This window comes from Cydia pomonella, chromosome 26 (assembly GCF_033807575.1).
Source record: "Cydia pomonella isolate Wapato2018A chromosome 26, ilCydPomo1, whole genome shotgun sequence".
Taxonomy (NCBI): domain Eukaryota; kingdom Metazoa; phylum Arthropoda; class Insecta; order Lepidoptera; family Tortricidae; genus Cydia; species Cydia pomonella.
The window spans coordinates 7,996,198-8,020,129 of record NC_084728.1 but is presented as its reverse complement, the minus strand read 5'-3'; the positions used below and the strand labels follow the sequence as shown (position 1 = coordinate 8,020,129).

At 47.3% G+C, this 23,932-nt stretch overlaps 1 protein-coding gene across 1 annotated transcript in view; it reads left to right on the top strand.

The window, feature by feature from the left end:
• LOC133531863 (uncharacterized) overlaps positions 1 to 23,151 on the top strand; it is a 106,576-nt gene extending 83,425 nt beyond the window's left edge. Inside the window, 27 exon segments of the mRNA XM_061870259.1 lie at positions 468 to 557; positions 3,600 to 3,748; positions 4,989 to 5,101; positions 5,708 to 5,887; positions 6,070 to 6,173; positions 6,333 to 6,459; positions 6,822 to 6,927; positions 8,239 to 8,308; positions 10,205 to 10,308; positions 10,795 to 10,877; positions 11,957 to 12,143; positions 13,662 to 14,017; positions 14,482 to 14,669; positions 15,617 to 15,813; positions 16,139 to 16,249; positions 17,060 to 17,323; positions 17,775 to 17,982; positions 19,391 to 19,636; positions 19,911 to 20,157; positions 20,232 to 20,307; positions 20,483 to 20,611; positions 20,664 to 20,792; positions 20,954 to 21,092; positions 21,306 to 21,524; positions 21,675 to 21,861; positions 22,255 to 22,360; positions 23,059 to 23,151. Of these exon segments, the coding sequence (XP_061726243.1) occupies positions 468 to 557; positions 3,600 to 3,748; positions 4,989 to 5,101; positions 5,708 to 5,887; positions 6,070 to 6,173; positions 6,333 to 6,459; positions 6,822 to 6,927; positions 8,239 to 8,308; positions 10,205 to 10,308; positions 10,795 to 10,877; positions 11,957 to 12,143; positions 13,662 to 14,017; positions 14,482 to 14,669; positions 15,617 to 15,813; positions 16,139 to 16,249; positions 17,060 to 17,323; positions 17,775 to 17,982; positions 19,391 to 19,636; positions 19,911 to 20,157; positions 20,232 to 20,307; positions 20,483 to 20,611; positions 20,664 to 20,792; positions 20,954 to 21,092; positions 21,306 to 21,524; positions 21,675 to 21,861; positions 22,255 to 22,360; positions 23,059 to 23,067 (4,124 nt within the window). The 3' untranslated portion in view covers positions 23,068 to 23,151.
• The last annotated feature ends 781 nt before the right edge of the window (positions 23,152 to 23,932 follow it).

The window sequence follows — 23,932 nt, the reverse complement described above, 5'->3', positions numbered from 1 at the left end:
AAGCATACGGCCCGTCTGATGGTAAGCAGTCTCCGTAGTCTATATACGCCTGCAACTCCAGAGGAGTTACATGCGCGTTGCCGACCCTAACACTCCGCACCCTCGTTGAGCACTGACAGCCTTACCGACAGGAACACAACACTGAGTTAGGGTCTAATGTTTTGGCTGCGGTTTTCTGTAAGGTGGAGGTACTTCCCCAGTTGGGCTCTGCTCTAAATCTGGAAAGACATCCGCTGTGCTGTGCCCTACCACACAAAGCGAGATGACATGCACAATGCCCGTACCTCTCTTTTGGACTCAGTTTAAAGACGTACCCGGGTCCAAATAGAATGGTGCGCTATGATCTTGACGCTTCTCTAAACATAAACATACCTAAAATTGAATACCAAACAAAATCAATTAGATTAATGTGATTGCCACCCGCCCGCGAAGTGAGTTATTTGCTTATATAGTATTATTTGTTACAGCGCTATGGCAGGAACAAGAGGCGCCAGAGTACGACATCGACTCCGAGGACGAGCGGTGGCTGAAGCAGCAGAGGCATCCGGAACTCACAGGTCGGTTTTACTTTTATTGGTGTTTGCCCCCGGGCCGATGCTAGCGAATGTGCCGCAAGTGCGCTTGCATTTTCGCTTCAAAATGCGTATAATTAATTAGCGCAACTCGGGCAAGGCGCTTATAATGCGGCACACAGCAAAAGTGCGTGTGCACTTACTGTGCCTTCCCTTGATTTAAACTCACCTAAAGAAACGCGTACTGCTCGAAGTACGCTGTGAATTGGGAGTGCAGTTCGATACCGGTTCACGGATCCACCGGCGACCAAACTCAGCGTTATTTCGTGTTTAGATTTTAGGCATTCTTTTTGAAGTTCACCTTCAAGTGCTACGTCAAGTATGGCGCTTCCATATATTGTAATTGCTATTGCCAATTCGGTGCAAACTAAGCGTGGACTCGAAATAGTTTATTTTATTGATTGATGATGATAATGAGTAATACCTATGTAGCCGTATACTCGTCGTCTACTGTACCCCTAGTGTAAATAAATTCGATTTTGAAACGTGACGTACGCGTTTGTGTTTAGTCTCATTTTGTATTGGATTTAGAAAGAGCGCGCCAAGCGGGACGTTTTGGAAACTCAAAATCCTATACAAAATGAGACTTAACGCAAACGCGTTCGTCACGTTATGATGTCGATTGAATTTACACTAGGGGTACTGAACTATTTATAATTTATAGTCATTCGATTGACGCAGTCAGCTAAAATCAAATTAGACCTATAATGCAAACAACACCATGCCATATAAAATTGCATTAAACAATAAAATGGCTATAAACAGATCGTAAATTGGAAGAACCATTTTTTATAGGTAAGATGACACAAGAACTTGCAAGTTTAATTACATTGTGCACTACTGAGGTGTCACCCATGTAATCGATCAATCAAACACCGCATGTAACAAATCTTGCTTGCGTGCGTGAACACGCACCGTGTAGATGACCCATAACATAAGACTCTGTTGAGGGTGCAGGGGTGCTAAGCTAATCGTTTTGCTGACTGTACCTCAAAATTTCATTCGATTGGAAGATCTTTACAGCCTTAATTTAACCGATCTCCCAGTAGTTGTATACATAACTTTTTTTGAATACAAATTACTCCGCGAATCGAACGCCCGACTCCGTCACGAAAAGTTGTAACATATTAGCGGTTAGATAACGATATTAAACTGGCTTAGAGTTTAGAAAACACATTACAGAGGATTCCTTTTCCCTAATCTAATATGTACATGCTGCCGGGGGAGCTTTGAAACGCCAATGTAATTTATAGTTCACACCGCATACGGATAAGTTGAAACATCTGAATACGCCCTTATACTAGGATTATTCGCATACTGATAAGGGTAACGACAGATTTAACGATATACAATGTAACATTATAAAGTGTGTAAATTCAAAACGGGCAAGCCTTTAACGTTGTTTAGCATAGGGCATAAGAATTATTGAAATAACTTTTGCTTAAAAATACAATAAAAATGTTAACCTTACAAAATAATTCGGTCCAGCAATATAAGCAGCATACAAGTTCGTAATTTCCTGTCATGTCATGTCTCGTAATGTTTGCAGTACGTACATTGCTTCTCGGTAAATTTTCAAAAATTAATTACAAAGTGTAACTTCAAAAAACTTACTATTTGTGTCATTATCTAGGAAGAGGGACCTTATTGTCGATGGCGCTTACGCCGCACTGCATCGCGCAGCGTTGTATTTGTATCGGAGCTTCGTTTATTACGGCGGAAGCGCCATCGACAATAAGGTCCCTTTTCATAGATAACGTCACATTTCATAATTTTTTCTGTCTGGTTTGATATTGTCTGTTTTGTCTGGTTTAGTAATTGTAATCTTAATTTGGAATGTAATGGGTTTATACCTTAATCAATATTTTTTTATTGCATATATTGGATTTACATACTATATACAAGTATAACAGTCTCTTAATATAGCACACCCGATACAACACACTGACAAAGCGTTGGCGTGTCGGACAATTGAAGTTATACCGCTACGCTTACGGTGGCAGACATTGTCTGTGGGTAAATAGCCTTAAAAGTAATTAAAGCGTATTTGTGTTGGTATTTCGACTATTTCGGATAGTCGAGTTGTTTATGGGCCTGGTTCACAATGTCCAAGTAAAATCCTGAATATGCTACTTGCCAGTTATCTTACGAATAAAGTCAATGTTGGCGTTTCACATTCTTTAAATAAGCTCAACTGATAGATAAACTTCCTTAAGTTTTATCTGGCAGTTAATTTATTAGTTAATTAGCTATGAAACACTTTACTTGGACATCGTGAAACAGGCCCTAAGCGGCGTATTTAAAACAAATTACCGTGGCATCTATTGTCAAGGAAGAGTCCTGGGTTTTCCCCAGGCTATCATTTCACAATACAGATGGCTCTACCACTGCGCAACTATACATCCCAAGTCAAACAAAGCTGCATTCCTAGCTTGTTAGGGTTAGGGTGATTATGGAGATAAAAATGTGCTTTCTTATTTATTACGCGCTACCCGTACCCATTATACTCTAAATGTCGCCGATCACGAAACAAATTTTACACTGTTATATACGGAATACTTTTAAAAGTGCACCCCAAGTTCATTTTAGTATTAAAGACGTTTAACGCGTCTAAAACACGCGATTGGCCGTAAACACGCTCTTGCCTTAATAACTATATTTGCTTGACCGTGGACGTTCTAAAATATTCCGATAATCAACGGTATTTTATAGCTTTTATTGATCTACGCAAAATGTTATTAGCAGGAGTTAATTTTTCACCTTAAAAGTTAATTTATACCAGTACACCGTAATTACACTATCAGTTCATACCAGAAAAAGTACATCCATTCATAGCAGTATATTCTGTATCAGACAAATACTTTTTTGACACAAAATTTATTGAGAATGACAATATGACATATCAATATCAAAACTTCTAAATAATCAAAATCACTTCAGTGTCTAGACCAAAATTAAGTGCTTTTAAATCAAACAATCACTGCATTATACAGCTGAAGTGAATAATCCCTTATTATTCAATTACAGAATTAATGTTCGAACAAATGATGGACAAGCTAGAAAAGAGTTCCGGACAGACGGTGGTGACGCTGAACGAGGCCAAGCTCCTGCTGGAGAGGCACGACGACCTGGTCATCGCCGTCTACGACTACTGGCTCAACAAGAGGCTCAAGACTGTAAGTAGTTCCATTAAGTTAAAAGTTCCAAACGGCGGCCACTCCTGATCTGTAATATTTAGAAAACTTTTAGATTTCAATCCGCTGGTAATGTATAATTTAGTGCAGTCCGCAAGCTTCGTGGATTTTAGATCTGAGGAAGCTGTTAGGGTCCTACGATTCTTATAAGTTCATGAGCAGACTGCAAATGTTCAAATCAGACAGAATTTCGTTATTAGGGTTTGAACTGACGAATTTTCCTAACCAGAATCATTACAACTATCAAGCGACGAGGAGGTTTAAATTCGACCTTAAACGACGATTCGACGAGACTACTTAGTTCCATTTCTCTTCTCAAAAAAACAAAGTTTCAAACTTTAAGAAGCTTTAGGTACAATACTTGTATAACTAAACTACGCAAACTTGTTCACGCGGCCAAGTTTGAGCAGAACTTCACAACACTGTAAAGTACAAGGCAAGTTTCAGGCCTTGTGAAGTGTGTGCCTTAGAAGTCGGGCGTTACATACAAGTTACGTACTGTTATTACTGAGGGTCGACCACAAATATAATTTGGACAGTCTTAAACGTTTTGGTTGTAACAAAGACAAAAGATCTTTGCGAGTATATTTTATCTCATCATAAAGTTGAAAATTAAGGTCGATAGGCAACTGTTTTAATTTGTCTATAATTAATGGTTTTTTTTTTACGAAAGTACATTTTCTGGAATCCGAGCCATTTGACCGATGTTTCAAATGTGATAGATGAAAGTAAATAAAAACATTGAAAAAAATAACAGTTCTGTTCTACTTAACGTCCACATTGCTGCTTGATATCTAAGGCTGCGAATTTTTCACGGGGTTGTTACTGTGTTCATTTAAATAAATATTTCATCCCAGCGCCCCCATGCGAGAATATGCCGGAACTTATCTAGCCGAATAATCTAGTTGTGTTAAGGTATTGGGGTAGATGGCGTTGTTATTAATTTGTTATATGAAACGAATTAGAAATATATTACATATTTATAAATAATTATGTATTGGAATTAGCTTAAAATATAAATATTACTATTATAATAAACTAGCTTTTCCTGCGGCGTTTTTCGCGGATTTCAACTACAAATTTGTGCCTCCGATTTTGTCAGGGTTTTCGCGTTCTCACTGCCACAAACTTTATTTATATTCTCACTATTGATTAAATAGTCATTAAATAAATAAACAATTTGACACTAATAAATCTAACAGATGGTATACCATATTTCCAGCAACACCCTCTGATCCTGTCGGTAAAGACTGAAAGCCGGCCTGGGCAGTCGTCTAACAACCCCTACCTCGCGTTCCGACGCCGCACGGAGAAGATGCAGACCAGAAAGAACAGGTGAGTCAGACAGCTGACAACTGCAGAACCCTCTGATCCTGTCGGTGAAGATCGAGAGCTGACCGGACCAGTCGTCCAACAACACCTACGTCGCGTTCTGACGCCGCACGGAGAAGATGCAGACCAGAAAGAACCGGTGAGTCAATCAGCTGACAACTGCAGAACCCTCTGATCCTGTCGGTGAAGATCGAGAGCCGACCGGATCAGTCGTCCAACAACAGCTACCTCGCCTTCCGACGCCGCACGGAGAAGAACAGGTGACACTGTTGTTAGCAGCCAGACAGCTAACAACAGCGAAACACCCAAATTGGAAGACAGGAAGATGACATTTAGAGTAGGACCATGTTCTACACGGCATTTGTAAATACTAAGTGTAATTTTGTCATTATGAAGTTAAATATCAATAAATATATGATATTTATAATGACACTCCCACGCTTTGCCCTGTTAAAGCCGGTGCAGAGATAGCTAAGACGGACAGTTAACACCGACAAGAGTTCAAGGTTCTTTGATTCATCAAATATCGGCATACGTCGGTAGTACATTATTAAACTGGATAGTATTAGTCATAAGCCTATTTTTAATCATTGATCGTTTATTTTTCAGGAAAAACGACGAGAGCTCGTACGAAAAGATGCTCAAGCTACGGCGAGAGCTTGCGCGGGCTCTGTCACTCCTGGAGATGGTCGCGCGGCGGGAGAAGGCCAAGCGGGAGCTGCTCCGGCTCACTGCCGCCATCGCCGAGCGGAGGTACCACGCGGGAGACTTCACCGAGCCTCAGCCTAGGTAAGGATACGTTCAGCGACAACACTGTCGCTCCTGGAGATGGTCGCGCGGCGGGAGAAGGCCAAGCGGGAGCTGCTCCGGCTCACTGCCGCCATCGCCGAGCGGAGGTACCACGCGGGAGACTTCACCGAGCCTCAGCCTAGGTAAGGATACGTTCAGCGACAACACTGTCGCTCCTGGAGATGGTCGCGCGGCGGGAGAAGGCCAAGCGGGAGCTGCTCCGGCTCACTGCCGCCATCGCCGAGCGGAGGTACCACGCGGGAGACTTCACCGAGCCTCAGCCTAGGTAAGGATACGTTCAGCGACAACACTGTCGCTCCTGGAGATGGTCGCGCGGCGGGAGAAGGCCAAGCGGGAGCTGCTCCGGCTCACTGCCGCCATCGCCGAGCGGAGGTACCACGCGGGAGACTTCACCGAGCCTCAGCCTAGGTAAGGATACGTTCAGCGACAACACTGTCGCTCCTGGAGATGGTCGCGCGGCGGGAGAAGGCCAAGCGGGAGCTGCTCCGGCTCACTGCCGCCATCGCCGAGCGGAGGTACCACGCGGGAGACTTCACCGAGCCTCAGCCTAGGTAAGGATACGTTCAGCGACTGTCGCTCCTGGAGATGGTCGCGCGGCGGGAGAAGTTACCAGTTTACAAGGAAAGTGTCTATTAATCTTCCTTGGACTTGGACTGGTGTTACCTACAAATTAGTTTTTTTAGCACAAGTCACCGTGCATACATTGTGTATCTTTTTTAGGATGAATATATGTATGGTAGCACCTGAGTCCGGCAGCCGTGACTTATTTCTAAACCTATAGCAGATAACATGCCTTGTTCTGCTTCGGTTGAAAGAGAAAACAAAAGTTGACTCCGATTAGAGTGTTAAATACCGTCGTAATACCCTTGATTACACGATGAGCATCGAGTGTAATGGTCCTGGTTGTCCGCAGAGTGGTGGTGGGCAGCGCGGCGCCGGCGCCGGCGCGCGCGCGCGCGGAGTTCCCCCCGCACTACCCGCCGCGCGCGCCGCCGCCGCCCCTCGACACGCCCCGACAGGTACCTGTACACACACACACATGTTGCCACAACACTTCCACCTCGTTTTCACTGATCTATAGACCTTCTTTCCTGATGCAATCTAATAGATATGCAACACATAACATATCTATATGTAAAGGCACTGTAGATCAGTGAATATAAGCCTTATGTATATGTATGTATTATATTTATAAATATGCTCACGCAAAGGTTTAATAAATTTTCGTAAGAAGAACCATATTATAATACTAGATGGAATAGCATATCTAACATTACGCAAAAAAAAAAAAAAACTTTTTGTACTCTCGGTATCCATTTCCAAAAACAAAAAAAAACTAACGTAGGTAGGATAAAATTAAAGCAATTTTGCAAAAAAACTGTTCAAAACAAATACTAAATTTAAATTGCTTGATAATAAGTATAATAACCTCCAGTATTCGTAAAATGTAAACAGCGCACTTTATAATTATAAGTACAATATTCAACAATGTTTCATACGAATATTAGGGGTTATAAATTAATAATGACAACCAAAACTTTTGGCAAAACCAAAATGAACTCAGGTTACTTCTCTTGAAGGGTAATTTCAGTTTTTCGTAAAACTTAGGGAAGATTGATTTAACACGGTAGACCTCAAAAATTAAAGCAATTCTAGCACGAAGCAAAAGATACGTGCTATCTGACTAAGGTCCCCTTTTTAATAATATACCCATATCAAATAAAATTTAAAATAGTCTGTCATAAATTAAACTTTTTTAAGGATAGAGGAGATGCCATTGAATGTTTTTTTTATATGCAAATATGCTTTATACAACAATAAGTAACTTATAATCACGACAATATCCTTATGATAGATCTGTACGTGAAAACAAAATACAATTAACGTTTTAGGTAATTTTTCATGATATACTTCGTACAGGCATGCTTGCAGGCAGGCTTGGTACAGACAAAAACGGAACACACTTTTGTGTGACAGTTCATGATAAAGATATTTTTATATAGGGTTACTTGCCTGTAATGAAACAAGTAAAAACAATAAAATAAAAACTTAAACTGAAGACTTATTAATAAAAAAATGGTCCAGGTCTTGGACGCTACGTTAGGTAGGGTGCCCAGAAGGCTGGCCGCATTACCCCGCTGAATAGCGATGTTCATCCGTCGGGAGAGATTGTGGCCAGCCCCCTGGTCACCAGAAGCCTCTATAGGCCTCTATAATTATGGAAACAGCACAATTAATAGCGGTACTGAAATAAGACCCTCGTTGTAGAAGTAACCTGATTCGTTTAACCATATGAGCTCGGTATTATGGAACTATTGGTTGTCTTGCAGCGGGAAAAGCGTCCGTACAAGAGACGGAAACACAGGCACCACGCGGCCGCCGCCGGCGCCGGCCACCGAGGTGAGTAGCGGCGCTCTGTGCACATGGATGCTCCCGACACTGTTCAAACGTACCATTTTGAGACTTATTGAATTACCTTAAGAAGCATATAACAACAGTGGAGGTTGCACGAACACTATTTCAGGTATATATGATCTTGAAATTTCTGACTGTAACCTTCAGTATTTTTATAAGCTTCTCGGTTTGAATTCTTTGGCCGGCCGGCCATTAGGGTCTACACAGCGAGCATACGCATGAGGCAATTTCCTCGCGGACAAAATGGTCTCTTTAAACGTGCCTCGCCTAGGCGGCGCGCATTTTCTTCGGCCGAGCGCGACCTTGGTCGAGCCGCTCGGTGTCGGTTTTTCGGCATGCTTAAAGGCGCCTCAGACGTTTGCCGCGCGCCAGTGTAGAAGTGTTTCTTTATGGTGCGCGTGGTTATTTTGTTCGTACGTTAAAAGTTGTCAAAACATGACAATGTTGGAAAAAAATAATAATAACGAGTATCGCAAATGGTGTGTCCTTCTTTTCTTCCTCATTTTCTTTTGAATTGCTTTAAATAGCAAAAATAAAAGACGCAAGCGACTGCAGTCATTACGTGCGGCGCGATTTTGAACAGCTGAGTGACGCCATGTTGCCGAACAAATTGGCTCGGCTGAGGCAAAAATTACACGAGCACGAGGCCACGCGAGGTCGGCCGTTTGCCGCGCGAGGAAATTTCCTCGCGAGGCTACTCGCTCTGCATGGACCCGCCTATTTTAACATGGCCGGGTATAGAGACTGTACAGCAATTTTAATGATGTTATGTTCATGTTTCAAATATAAAACAGATTAATAAACGTTTTAACAGTGTCTCGACCAATCCCGAACTCCCATCGCATAAATGCATAGACAAAGGTGATTCAGGGTGTTCCCATGAAACTGTCTTTCTCATTTTTTTTAATAACCCTGAATCACAATGACAACCATGTACTGAACCATAGATGCTTGTGTTTCGGTAAAAGGTGTATGATAAGGTGACGTAGGAGTTTATCCATTCATTGAACAAACTTGATTGTTCGTACGTCACGATTGTTCAATAACATGGTATATCATGCAGCAAAAAAGGATCTATTTTCATAATACAGGCGCGAATCTTTAACCCTAGAAAAATTAATGTGTCCGAATTTTGGAACTGTTAAGGTGCATCTAGAAAATCTAGAAAAGAAAATAAGCATGAATAAATCTTAATGCCGTTGCGATAAGGTTTACAATTGCTTACTTGTACGTGTTTCCGTTCTTATTTACTATCTTTTTCTTGATTAACATATTTCTAAAATTCTTTTAGGCCGCTTTAACCTTATATGTGATTGTGCAGCAAAAAAGGTACTAATTTGTCTGTTAGGACCTTCACCTACCTGAAAGCCTCATTGATGGTTTTTAGCTGAGTGAAAGCATTCTATGAGTCGCTTACGAAGGCTACTATTGTTGTTACTTGTGAAAATTCTGGAAAACTGATTTTCGATCTTGATGATATTTCATTTAAACATTTTAATTTATATCAAAAATTATAACCGACATTCTGGTCTTTAATTGCGCAATTATACTGTGTCCATCGCCGAATGCAAAGCATGAGGTTGCCAGGCAACTCCATATCATTTGCATGCAATGAACGACCCAGTGTGATTGTGCCATTATTGCCTTGCCAATAAGTAAATTGCATAAGCTCTTGCAGATTCTAACATTTCTCGATATGCAACCGTGCGTTTATGTATGAATTAAATTGTCAATTATTGAGAGGCGGCGCGCTATTGCGGTTTCAACAGTAAGTTGGTACGTGGCCATAAAGCTATAATTATTTTTGTGCACAATCGCATATTATTATGTTAACCGTTCCCCTGGTTCTCTGCTGTAACGCGATGGCTCCCCGTCCCGCAGAGCCCGCGTCGTCGTCGGAGGAGGAGGCGCGCCTGGACGCCGGCTCGCCGCCCGACGACGGGCCCTTCGCCTTCCGGAGGAAACCCGGCTGCTACTACGAGATGGTGAGCATTACTACTACTTGTTTTTTCAACCCTGAGCCATACTTTAAGAAAGCTTTTTTGACCCAAGAGCCAGTCAGGCCTTCGCCTCCTTTTCGTGGGCTCGATTATACCTATATGAAATTAGGCACTTTTTTTGGTCCAAATAGATAGGTTCGCAGGATTAGTTTGCCGATTGCTGCTCTAAAAAGGCGGGTCCACACAAAATGAGCAGGCTCGCGAAAAAAATTGCCCTATGAAGCACCTCGGTCTGTGTAGACGTGCTTCGACCGCATAGCCTCGGGCGAGGCACGTCTCCACCAATCGAGCTGCTTCGCGCGGCATTTTCTTTGCGAGGCGGCTCGTTCTATGTGGACTCGCCTAAAGGCGAATGTAAAAATACCAACACTATGGAACCGTTTCCTTATAAAACCCCAATATCTTACCAGGCAAAACGCATGAAACACCTAATTTTCTTTTGTATATATGTTAAAATTTGTATGTTTACAGCCAACCTCAACGCTCAGCGGCGACCCCGTGGATCCGGATAACAAGGATGGGCTTTTCGAACACGAGCTTGACGAAAGGCATAGGTAATTTCAGTAATTTGTCATGTTAAATATTTTCTAAAATATTAACTTGTTTTGACGGCGAACGAAACATATCCTTCAGCCTGAGGGGCTTAGTGAAGGTTTCCAGGCTAACTCAGGGTATGGAGAATTAGCTGATAGAAAAGACAAGTTCACTTAGCCAAATGGCGTCTTTCGCACCCTTTATTACTAGTTTGTTTTTACTTCAAAAGGGACAAAGCTATGCATAAGCGTAAATCTAACTGGTGCCACGTAATCTGCCAACGGGCCCTGGATACGGCGAGATAGCGGAGCGTTCCCCGGGGAACAGGGTCAGGAATAAACCTCCGGCTGTCCATGCGAGAACACGCGCGGCCTGGGCAGTTTTAGCGGGATCGGGCGCACTGGGGATAACCTTCCAGCTAACTACGCCAGGACACGCGCGGCCAGGAAAAGCTATACTACGGGGGTAAAGCAAGGAAGAGTCCTGCGTACGACTCGGCCGACTGAGGGAAGCCCGGGGAGAACGTGAGGACGCACGCCGCCACACCGGGCTGAGCAGCCGTTGTTCCCAGCGCGGGCTCGCAATAACGACTGCTTATGTTGCTGGACTGGACGTCGATCTCGACTGTCGCGGGTCGCTCCCCACCGACCGGTGGGGAGGTCTATTGGCCGTCATTTGGTGGACGGTGTGTGCTGCTGGTCTGTGGGCCAGCTCGTCGCTACCGATCGTTACCCAACCCCACGACCCCCAGCCTGGTGATACCGTTTGAGCGGGGCCAGGTTTCGGGGCCGCGGTGAAGGCGACCGGTAGCTTAGCTGGCGTGTACGGCGTGCTGGTGAGGCTGTGTCCGAGTGTGTGTTGTGCTTGCTGATGTTCTGCTTATGTTGCTCGGAGCGCCCTCGCTTATAGAGGTGTGCGGGCTCGGTGTCCGCGGGGCAGGGGTGTGGCCGCTGCTCTCTGCCTGCCGCGCGTCGCACCCCGCTGTTCCGGTCGCCGTTGCGTTGCGATTGTGACGTAGCCGTGACGTCACCGTTTAATGGTCAATCGATAAGCTTGACCCTTGTGAGCTTGTTTTTTATGAACGTTTCCTGTGTTACAGGTTCAACCTCACGTCGCTGTCGGAGCCGTACCGGCGCTGCGTGGGGTTCGCGCGTCTGCGGCGCGGGCGCGGCGGAAGGCTGGCGCTGGACCGGCTGCGGCACCCGCTGGATGACCTGTGGAGCCAGCTGCCGCCGCCGCCGCACCACAGCCAGCTGGCGGAGGAGGTGAGTAGCCGAGAGCTAGAGGTCTCCACTTCAACTGGCGCTGGACCGGCTGCGGCACCCGCTGGATGACCTGTGGAGCCAGCTGCCGCCGCCGCCGCACCACAGCCAGCTGGCGGAGGAGGTGAGTAGCCGAGAGCTAGAGGTCTCCACTTCAACTGGCGCTGGACCGGCTGCGGCACCCGCTGGATGACCTGTGGAGCCAGCTGCCGCCGCCGCCGCACCACAGCCAGCTGGCGGAGGAGGTGAGTAGCCGAGAGCTAGAGGTCTCCACTTCAACTGGCGCTGGACCGGCTGCGGCACCCGCTGGATGACCTGTGGAGCCAGCTGCCGCCGCCGCCGCACCACAGCCAGCTGGCGGAGGAGGTGAGTAGCCGAGAGCTAGAGGTCTCCACTTCAACTGGCGCTGGACCGGCTGCGGCACCCGCTGGATGACCTGTGGAGCCAGCTGCCGCCGCCGCCGCACCACAGCCAGCTGGCGGAGGAGGTGAGTAGCCGAGAGCTAGAGGTCTCCACTTCAACTGGCGCTGGACCGGCTGCGGCACCCGCTGGATGACCTGTGGAGCCAGCTGCCGCCGCCGCCGCACCACAGCCAGCTGGCGGAGGAGGTGAGTAGCCGAGAGCTAGAGGTCTCCACTTCAACTGGCGCTGGACCGGCTGCGGCACCCGCTGGATGACCTGTGGAGCCAGCTGCCGCCGCCGCCGCACCACAGCCAGCTGGCGGAGGAGGTGAGTAGCCGAGAGCTAGAGGTCTCCACTTCAACTGGCGCTGGACCGGCTGCGGCACCCGCTGGATGACCTGTGGAGCCAGCTGCCGCCGCCGCCGCACCACAGCCAGCTGGCGGAGGAGGTGAGTAGCCGAGAGCTAGAGGTCTCCACTTCAACTGGCGCTGGACCGGCTGCGGCACCCGCTGGATGACCTGTGGAGCCAGCTGCCGCCGCCGCCGCACCACAGCCAGCTGGCGGAGGAGGTGAGTAGCCGAGAGCTAGAGGTCTCCACTTCAACTGGCGCTGGACCGGCTGCGGCACCCGCTGGATGACCTGTGGAGCCAGCTGCCGCCGCCGCCGCACCACAGCCAGCTGGCGGAGGAGGTGAGTAGCCGAGAGCTAGAGGTCTCCACTTCAACTGGCGCTGGACCGGCTGCGGCACCCGCTGGATGACCTGTGGAGCCAGCTGCCGCCGCCGCCGCACCACAGCCAGCTGGCGGAGGAGGTGAGTAGCCGAGAGCTAGAGGTCTCCACTTCAACTGGCGCTGGACCGGCTGCGGCACCCGCTGGATGACCTGTGGAGCCAGCTGCCGCCGCCGCCGCACCACAGCCAGCTGGCGGAGGAGGTGAGTAGCCGAGAGCTAGAGGTCTCCACTTCAACTGGCGCTGGACCGGCTGCGGCACCCGCTGGATGACCTGTGGAGCCAGCTGCCGCCGCCGCCGCACCACAGCCAGCTGGCGGAGGAGGTGAGTAGCCGAGAGCTAGAGGTCATTTTTTTATTCACCGTGCTGATTTCTAATTCTAACACTAAGCTTATCAACTATCTTCTGCAGGTGGACCTCGAAACAAAAGTGCACAGAACGCCCAAAGAAATCAGTCGCGACTACCACGCCACAGGGAAATACCCGTGGCGACACGCCTTCCGCAAGCACCTCCGCAACAACCCCCACCTCTGGATCAAGGACGAACCCGACCTCAAGGATGTGGACCTTAAGGATGTTGACATCAAGGACGTTGACCTCGGGGTCAAGTGCAAAGTGGAGCCGGAGCTCAAAAGTGATATTAGTGTTAGGACTATAGACAGTGAATTGAGAAAGCGCGCGTGGAGCAGTAGTGAGGACAGTGATAGCAGTTTGCAGCCCGTTGAACAGGAGTTTGAGAAGTTTATCGATGAAGTTAATAAGAAATGGTGAGTTTAACAAGATTTTTATTGTTTTAAAATGTGGATTCGTTGTATAACCCCTCGGGCAGCAATGTTTTACATTTTCGCGCCGTGCGGAAAAAAATTGCACAAACTTCTGAGGTCACGGCGTACCCGCCTTGTCTTTAAAAATGGCGGGTGGCGTATATGCTACTGCCAGAGAACCCCCTCCCTGCTTCTAGTCGACCGAGGGAATATGTTGTTTCTTTTTAAAAAATTTAAGATGTCAAGATGTGTATTTTGAATTCATCTGAATCTTACGAACTTACTTTTACTGGGTTCGGTACCAAAAAGTTACAAATAAGTAATATAATAAAAATAAATACAATTAATTGAATTCCAACATAGGATTTTTAGTTCATTTAAATGCAGATTGGGTTTTTGATTGAAGCTATAAATAATATGTATATGTATTACGTTTCTCGATGAAATGACAATAACGTCCCTTCCAGGTTACATTTCCGACCGAAAACGCCGCCCCCCTCCCCGCCGCGCCCGCCGGCCGCCGACGCGCTGCCCGTGGCGCCCCGCACGGCGCTGCGCGTGGAGCTGCGCCAGCCCGGCGCGCCCGCCTTCACCACCGAGCCCTTCACGCTCGCCGACCTCGTGCCCGAGCTGGGGGACCTTCACAAACACATAGGTACTATTATTACACTATGCTTACCAATCCGACCACATATGTTGTTCATACTTTATTAGTAAGCTGTTCATTTTAAGTATGAAAGGTAATTAGCTAACTGTTCCTTTTTCATGCATGTTGTGTCTGCAATTTTAAGGTGCACACAAGTTTTTGTTTGATAATGTATATTCTTATTGATGTATTAATTGTGACACCCAGTTTGGAGACCTTTAATAAATAAATAAACAAAAAAAAATATATATATATAGGCAAACGATAACGAAACGAGATTTTCGATCAAAACCCCAAACAGTTGGTGGATTTTAGTCTGCACTATATCACTATGAAAACTACACTTTTCTAAGTCTAACGGTTGCTGAGTTATTGTTAATTGAAATTCCGGTACTTAGAAAACAAAATGGCGATTTTCCGGTACTCCTCGGATTCTCGCACTAGACGACCCGCGTTTCGTGTTCGGACACTTAATAAAGGTATTCTAAGACTAATGAGATCATGAAAAAACAGGTATTATTATTACTTTTTGAAGGGGGGGCAGAAAACACTAAAAATACTGTAACTTTGCAACCGCTAAACCTAAAATTACACAAAAAATGGCAAAATTATCTAAAAATACACAGCTATAATCTACAATAATAATCTAAAAAAGTTTCATACAAAATATTTTCACTATATGTATTTTTCAAAAAATTTTGAAAACTTTAAAATTGATGTGGCGGTCGCGAGTTACCTTTCATGTTTCGTATAATAGGTGAGATATGATTTTTAATTACGCGGGTACGCCACCTGAACGGAGTTTAAAAACTTCGTCACACTGCAGCGGAGCGTGAGCGCGACGCGGCGTTCAATGCACCCTCGAGAGCGCGATGCGCCTCGGTCAGAACCCACTGCTGTGTGACTATAGCCTTTACTGTAAATATTATAATGTTAAAATGTTCTTTTCTGTCCAGGATTATCGGAAGACCGAGGCGAAACCCTCCCCTCGGAATCGGAGCTGAAGCTGGACGAGAGTGGTCGGCAGAAGCTGGCGACGGATCCTTTTTTATCCCACGGCCGGGGTCCTATGGCGCGGGACCCCACGTTCGGCAGCAGCGCCGTGCGCGTCACGCACGACACACCCTCTATCTACATGGATAGACCCGCTCCGGTCAGTATACTAAAAACTACTACCAGAATAGGAAACAAACAGAAAAAGGCGGAAAGAATGACATCACGTCACGCCTAAAGCTACGTAAGCACTTGCAATTGCGACTGCCATTTCCCGTGACAGTTAACTAAGTACGACCACGTGCGATCGCACACTATAATCGAAATTACGGCTTCAACCGCAAGTGCGTATAATATTTTCTATACAACGCGTCCTCCCTTGACGCGTAGCGAGCACTGGTCAGTTTATAAACTGTAAAGTTTCCCATACGACGCGTCCTCCCTTGACGCGTAGCGAGCACTGGTCAGTGAATGTTGTTGCGCAGGTCGCGCCGCCGCCGCCGCCGCCGCCGCCGCCGCCCAGGAAGGAGGCCGCGGCGCCGGACCCCGTGCCGGCCTCCCGCCTCATCGTGGAGGAGGTCAACGAGGTGCCGCAGGTAACCGCCGCCGGCTGGCTCTGGCTCTGGCTCGGGACACAAGGCTCCGGCTCCCGCCCGAGCCCCGACCCACTGACCCTGAAGGCCACGCTCGGGTCCATATTGGGTTGCATAAAAGTTTAAGTCATACCTTTGGTACGCATAACAACTTGTGTCATGATCATCATTGCGCATACAAATGAAAAGTCATATTATATTGTGTCATACATTTTTAGCCATAATATTTGATGACATATTTAGCAGTTGTCATATATTGTTTGTGCATACCTAACGAACCTAACCTAAAATTTTATACGAATTAATATTATGACTATAAAAATTTAAACTTCAAGTAAATTTTGTAGCTTCTTCCTGGAGCAAATTGAGAAAAATTCGTTCCCTGCCTATATTCCATCGATCTCTGTTTTATAGTAACGCCATCTGTGAGTCCCTCACAGCATGAACCGGGGACTAATTGCTAAGGGAATTTCTAGATCAACGTGACTCGCATGTATACCAAACCATAGAAAAATAAGAAGTAATAGAGTGCTCACTCCATACATGACTAATACTTGGTACCAAAATACTTATTATTTTCGCAGTCGACATCTAACATTGAGTAGCGGAACTCTCAGTACTGCTACTCGACAATAGATATCGCGGCAGACGAAAAGTGTAATGCTCAATGATTTTCCGCTAATATTATAACCAGAGTAAGCGTAGGAGTTGAAAATAGAGTTCCAGTCAGTTTTGGTAAAACTGATGTATGGAGTGAACACACTATTACTTCTTATTTCTCTATGACCAAACTCACCTGTTCTTCCCTTCCAGATAAAACTAGAAAAGAAGAAAAAAGACGACACGATAGAGGAGATCCAGTTAGCGCACGGCGTGCAGCTGAAGACCGTGCAGACGAAGCACTCACCGCTCAAGAAGCACATCATCACGTCCGCGCGCCGCGCCGACCACGAGCCGCAGCTCCGCGCGCAGGTCACGGACACGCTGAAGGTACGCCACTCTACACTTTATTCACAGCTATTCATTAGGGTTTTGTTTGAGACATATCGAGATAAGGCCAAAAAGTACACCCACACTGTATGAGGTCATTGAACGTGCATAGAAAACGTTTTATTTCCATCAGACCGGGCCATCATAGCCGACGCGGGAACAAAACCGTCTTGATTGTTCAAAAACTAATGAGAAAGTTGCATTTTATCCACATGTGGGGCAAAGTAATCAGATGCAAATTTTGGGTCGTTTCCTTATGTTAGCTGGTAGAATTGACTTTTAAATGATGATTTTGGATGACACATTTTTAATCAAGTTCATTTGGATTTGCTTTGGTTTGATTTTTTTTTTTGTATTTCATTAGTAGTAGCATTTTCCTCGCGTTGGTGTGGTGAAAAATGTTGTGTTTCACTCGGAGGCAAAATTTGTTTAACCCTCATGCCTTGAAACCCTCGTAACGCTCAAGGTTCCGCTTTTCGAACCACTCGCTACGCTCGTGGTTCAATTTTAGAATCTTTCGCTTGCTCGGGTATCAATATTAGCACGAGCGGTTAAACAACAACTTTGCCCCCTTGTAAAACAAATAACTATTTTATCATTTTTTTTTTTAAATTGTGATGTGTTTGTTCGTCAGGTGCGGCTACAAAATCATCTGCTGTCGTCGCAGGCCAGCGTGGTGAGCAGCGGCGCCGCGGTGGTGGGGCTGGTGCAGAACGGGCCCTTCACCGCCGTCCCGTCGCAGCCAGGTTCGGTTCTTCACAGTTCTTCATTATCTTGTCACATCACTTTTTCATCGACCATACTTGCATTTCAAGCAAAATTTTGAAAGCAGTCTCTATCGCTCTTAGATTTCGTTTTTGGGGTTCCGTACCCAAAGGTTCAAACGGGACCCTGTTACTGAGACTCTGCTGTCCGTCCGTCCGTCTGTCACCAGGCTGTATCTCATGAACCGTGATAGTTAGCCAGTTGAAATTTCTACATATTATGTATTTCTCTTTCCGCTATAACAACAAATACTAAAAACAGAATAAAATAAATATTTCTTTCCAACCGCGAGGTTCTCATCCAATCACCGAAGTTAAGCAACGTCGGGCGGGGTCAGTACTTGGATGGGTGACCGTTTTTATAGATAATGGTACGGAACCCTTCCTGTGCGAGTCCGACTCGCACTTTTTTTTTTTGGTTGCAGCTATATTTTTATTCCTTTTTAGGATTCCGTAGCCAAATGGCAAAAAACGGAACCCTTATAGATTCGTCATGTCCGTCCGTCTGTCCGATTATGTCACAGCCACTTGTTTCCGAAACTATAAGAGCTATACTGTTCAAACTTGGTAAGTAGATGTATTCTATGAACCGCATTAAGATCTTTACACAAAAATAGAAAAAAAAACAATAAATTTTGGGGGTTCCCCATACGATTAGAACTGAAACTCAAAAAATCTTTTTTCATCAAACCCATACGTGTGGGGTATCTATGGATAGATCTTTAAAAATGATATTGAGGTTTAATATCATTTTTTTCTAAACTGAATAGTTTGCGCGAGAGACACTTCCAAAGTGGTAAAATGTGTCCCCCCCCCCCCCCCCGTAACTTCTAAAATAACAGAATGAAAAATCTAAAAAAAATGTATGATATACATTGCCATGCAAACTTCCACCGAAAATTGGTTTGAACGAGATCTAGTAAGTAGTTTTTTTTAATACGTCATAAATGGTACGGAACCTTTCATGGGCGAGTCCGACTCGCACTTGGCCGATTTCAAATTAATTAATATGGTCCTATTCTGCCTGAAACACAGGAACTCCTATTTCAGGCATTTGTAAACTTTTCCTTATCCTTAATCCTTAGTCTTTAAGTTCTAACCCTGTACTTATACTGTTTTCAATAAAATTAATTGTATTGTATTTGTATTGTACTGTTTTTTTTTTTAAAGAAACTTGAAAAAACAACGCGTAGCGTTTTTTCAACGCTAATCGTGACGTCTCTATAGCTTTTTAAAATAAAATGTAAGAAATCTAATGATAATGGTACCCTTAATTTTTAAACCTTTTTCGGATGTTTAACAAAAAACGAATCTTGAAATATTGAAAAAAAATGAACATGTCAACATCCGTACTGTCCGGCGTTGTAGTAACATATGTATGCTTAATCAGGCGTGGCGAGCTCCGCCGTGGCGGTGTCGGTGGCGGGCACGTCGTCCCCGCGGCGCGGCGCCCCGCTCGTGCCGCTGGGCGCGCGCGGCGGGCTGCTGGCCGCGCCCGTGGTGGTGGGCACGGTGGGCGTGGGCGTGGGCGTCGGCGTGGGCGTGGGCGTGGGCGCGCAGAACAAGCTCAAGGTGCTGCACGCGCACCCGCTCACGCACGAGCAGCGCGCGCAGCTGCTGCAGGCGCGCGCGCACGGTATGACACCTTGCTTGTTTATTACATGTTACATTGTGTTTGTACGATTATATCATTTATCACTCTACCCATATTTAATGCGCAGATCATTTACCGCTTGCGTCGGGGAAACAACGCTAGGGAAACATAGCTATGTTTAGAATATGCCAAAAATTAACAAATAATTCGTCAAGTGACAACCAAAACTCACTAATACCAAAAAAACATTAAATAATTTTGAAGTTTCCGGTTATCGTCTTTTCTAAGTATATTATAACGAAACGTCACTGCGCAGGCATCACTCCCCTGCCGGCGGTGGTATCGCTGGCGACCCTCGAAGCCAAGTCCAGCAACACGACGGCCATCCTGAAGGCGGCGCCGGGCTCCGTGGCGCAGTTTTTCGAGATCAAGGGCGGGCAGCTCGGCAAGGGCCCGCACCTGGTCAACGTGGTGCGCCAGCCGCCGCCCAGGCCGCACGGCGCCGACAAGAAGCCGCGCCAGGTCGTGGCCGCCATCGACCACCAGGCGCTCAAAGGTCAGTAGCCAGGGGTAGTTCCTCGAGACCAAGGGCGGGCAGCTCGGCAAGGGCCCGCACCTGGTCAACGTGGTGCGCCAGCCGCCGCCCAGGCCGCACGGCGCCGACAAGAAGCCGCGCCAGGTCGTGGCCGCCATCGACCACCAGGCGCTCAAAGGTCAGTAGCCAGGGGTAGTTCCTCGAGACCAAGGGCGGGCAGCTCGGCAAGGGCCCGCACCTGGTCAACGTGGTGCGCCAGCCGCCGCCCAGGCCGCACGGCGCCGACAAGAAGCCGCGCCAGGTCGTGGCCGCCATCGACCACCAGGCGCTCAAAGGTCAGTAGCCAGGGGTAGTTCCTCGAGACCAAGGGCGGGCAGCTCGGCAAGGGCCCGCACCTGGTCAACGTGGTGCGCCAGCCGCCGCCCAGGCCGCACGGCGCCGACAAGAAGCCGCGCCAGGTCGTGGCCGCCATCGACCACCAGGCGCTCAAAGGTCAGTAGCCAGGGGTAGTTCCTCGAGACCAAGGGCGGGCAGCTCGGCAAGGGCCCGCACCTGGTCAACGTGGTGCGCCAGCCGCCGCCCAGGCCGCACGGCGCCGACAAGAAGCCGCGCCAGGTCGTGGCCGCCATCGACCACCAGGCGCTCAAAGGTCAGCAGCCAGGGGTAGTTCCTCGAGACCAAGGGCGGGCAGCTCGGCAAGGGCCCGCACCTGGTCAACGTGGTGCGCCAGCCGCCGCCCAGGCCGCACGGCGCCGACAAGAAGCCGCGCCAGGTCGTGGCCGCCATCGACCACCAGGCGCTCAAAGGTCAGTAGCCAGGGGTAGTTCCTCGAGACCAAGGGCGGGCAGCTCGGCAAGGGCCCGCACCTGGTCAACGTGGTGCGCCAGCCGCCGCCCAGGCCGCACGGCGCCGACAAGAAGCCGCGCCAGGTCGTGGCCGCCATCGACCACCAGGCGCTCAAAGGTCAGTAGCCAGGGGTAGTTCCTCGAGACCAAGGGCGGGCAGCTCGGCAATTTTGTATTCTTCTCATTTTCTGGGGTATTTGCAAGAAATCGTTTTTTAGCGGTCAAGTCCCTTGTCGTGTACTTGAGTTGTTGTATTATCTGTATTATTTTCTTCTGTCAAGGTGTGCAATAAATATGATTTGTATGCTAACGAAAGGGTATCTCTCAATAGGTGGTGTAGCAGCAGCGACAGCAGCCCGCGGCCGGGTGCCCCTGTCCCTGGACGGACGGCAACTAGTCCGCGCCGCGCTGCCCACCGTGCGCGGCGCCGCGCCGCAGCTGCTGCGCCACCAGATCCAGCTCAAGCACCGCCGCGACCACCAGCCCACCATCTCCATAGGTACCGTACCTCTTCCTGGCCGGTAGCAGTCCGCGCCCACCATCTCCATAGGTATCTGCTACTCTGATTAGAAAATACGCAAAACGTTACCTTCCCTAAGACACCATAGCCATCGATCGTTCAATTAAATTAATACAAAATCAAAATACCCATCAAAACAATTGTGTATCGCCAATAATAATATTCCTTTTGTATTTCCAGCTGCACCAACGAAGACAGCGTCCATCCCGTCGTCCGTGGTGGCCAACCTGCTGCAGAAGAACGTGTCGCTGGGCGCGCCGCGCCTGTCGCTGCCGCAGTCGGCGGGCGTGCAGGCCATCGCCTTCTCCGCCGCGCAGCTCAAGGCGCGCCAGGCGCGGCTCGTGCCGGCGCGGCCCGTGCCCCGACCGTAAGTCACATTCATTTCGAGCTTCTTACGTCACGTCGTCGCTAGCTGCGATGGGGCCTACTTGAATCACATGCGCATTGATATTGATGGTAGGAGTGTTATAGACGATTTATTTACTTCAGTTCTTCTGCCTCCGCCTATGAAACCGACGGTCCCGGGTTCTAAACCGGGGGGTAAAGGCGTTTATTTGTGTGATGATCACAGATATTTATTGATTTACTCTAATGTAGGCATTTACTTTGAATTTACTCATGTTGCTGCTGTCTTAAAAAGTATATTGTGTGCAACGTTTTAATTATGTACCTTTGTGGCTCGTTTGCTATCACATAATGTTGTGAGTGGTCGCTTGCAGCCCTAGGCAGATTTATAGTGATAACAATTTAATTCCCTCAGCGAGCTGGCGGAGGCGGCGGCGACGTCGAGCGCGGCGCCGGCGGCCGACGGCGAGCCGCCCAACGGCAGCGTGCGGCGCCGCGCGCAGGACACGCTGCCCATGGAGGTGTGTGCGCATACTCTACATTCATATCGGACAGTTTGAAAAAAGAGGTGGACTGTCGAAGTATCCATTGTAGCCACAGTAAATTTACTACTAGTTTTCGACACATGATTACTTCGCTGTACGCCTGCAGCCTGTGGACGAGATACACGCAGTGTTCTATGAATGCCATGCGTGTACTGTACAACGACGCGTTCAGGGTACTGTTGCGGCTGCCGCCATACTGCAGCGCGTAGGGCATGTTTGCCGCGCATGTGGATGGATGGTTTCCACGCGACGCTCCGCAGGGTGCGCGCCAGCCGCCAGCCTCCTGGCCGTCGGGCAGGGAGATGGGACAGTGCATTCATTTAGTTTATTCCTAAACTATGGAAGGTCGACGTAAGGAATGGAATCTCAATGTACCAAAAAGTGTCATCAAATAACCTTAAATAGGTGGCGCTACAATACCTAGAATACTTGAAAAAAAAATCTAATCATAGACAGCACACTTCACTCCGTCAATAACACCTAGGTTCTTGACGGACTCAAGCTACTCTAGTGCTACTCTGGAGAGATTTGGAACTATTATTTATAGCTGACAGCTGGACACTTTTGCAACAGGTCTACCATGAGAGATTTCACTCCTTTTAATTCCACACTCCATATCCTAAACATTTCCGCCATTTATACGCAAGTCTCACGTAAGTTGCATTGTCCGGCAGGTCACGTGACAACCGCCCGCTCCGGCCCGCGGGCTCCCCGCGTCCGACACGTCGCCCGACAAGCTGCCCGACAAGCTGCCCGACAAGTCGCCCGACCCGCTGCCCATACTGGTGTTCTAGCCGGAGGACAATCCCTAGTGTTTCTCGCCAGTTTTGTTTCCAAACAGACACACTTCATATACGAGCCCAGAAGAAACTTCTCTCGAATGGCTTGGGTACAGTGACATAACAAAGACTTTTTAAATATGAGTATTGGATAACGGACCTGAACACTTTAAGACCTAGAGCCTGTCTAAGCTAACTCTGCGCCATCTTTGATAGACGGAAGTGTTTAAATATCATTACAGGGCCACAGACAGAACAGGTTCCTGCAAGTGTACACACTTCGATCGGAACCGGTCGCCGCGCCAAGTGCGTCCAGCCTGCGGCCTTAACGTCATTTTTCGACTTGTCGACTGTAATGGTTGAATTAAGATTTCGTATACCAAACTATAATTGCGTTCATGTATGGGCACTCAACTATGCGATTCATTTCGATTCGCTGTAGTCAACTATAAAAAGTATTTTATATTACTCGTAGAAAAAGTATACAATAGTGATATAATCAAGCTTTTCAATCTCGTACCTTACTTAGGCAACTTAGCAAGCTTCATTGCCTAAACACGGTACTCGACTGAAAAACTCTTATCATATCACGGTTGTATAAAATACTATTTTTCATAGAAATGTTCACGTTTAAGATGACACTTCCAAGCTTAGTTTTAGCAAAGTCCATGCAGAGTTAGCCTGGTTCGACTCTAGTTATGTAATGTTGGATACAATATTTTTTCTACCACAGCACTATAACTTGTTTTGATATAAACAGGTTAATTTG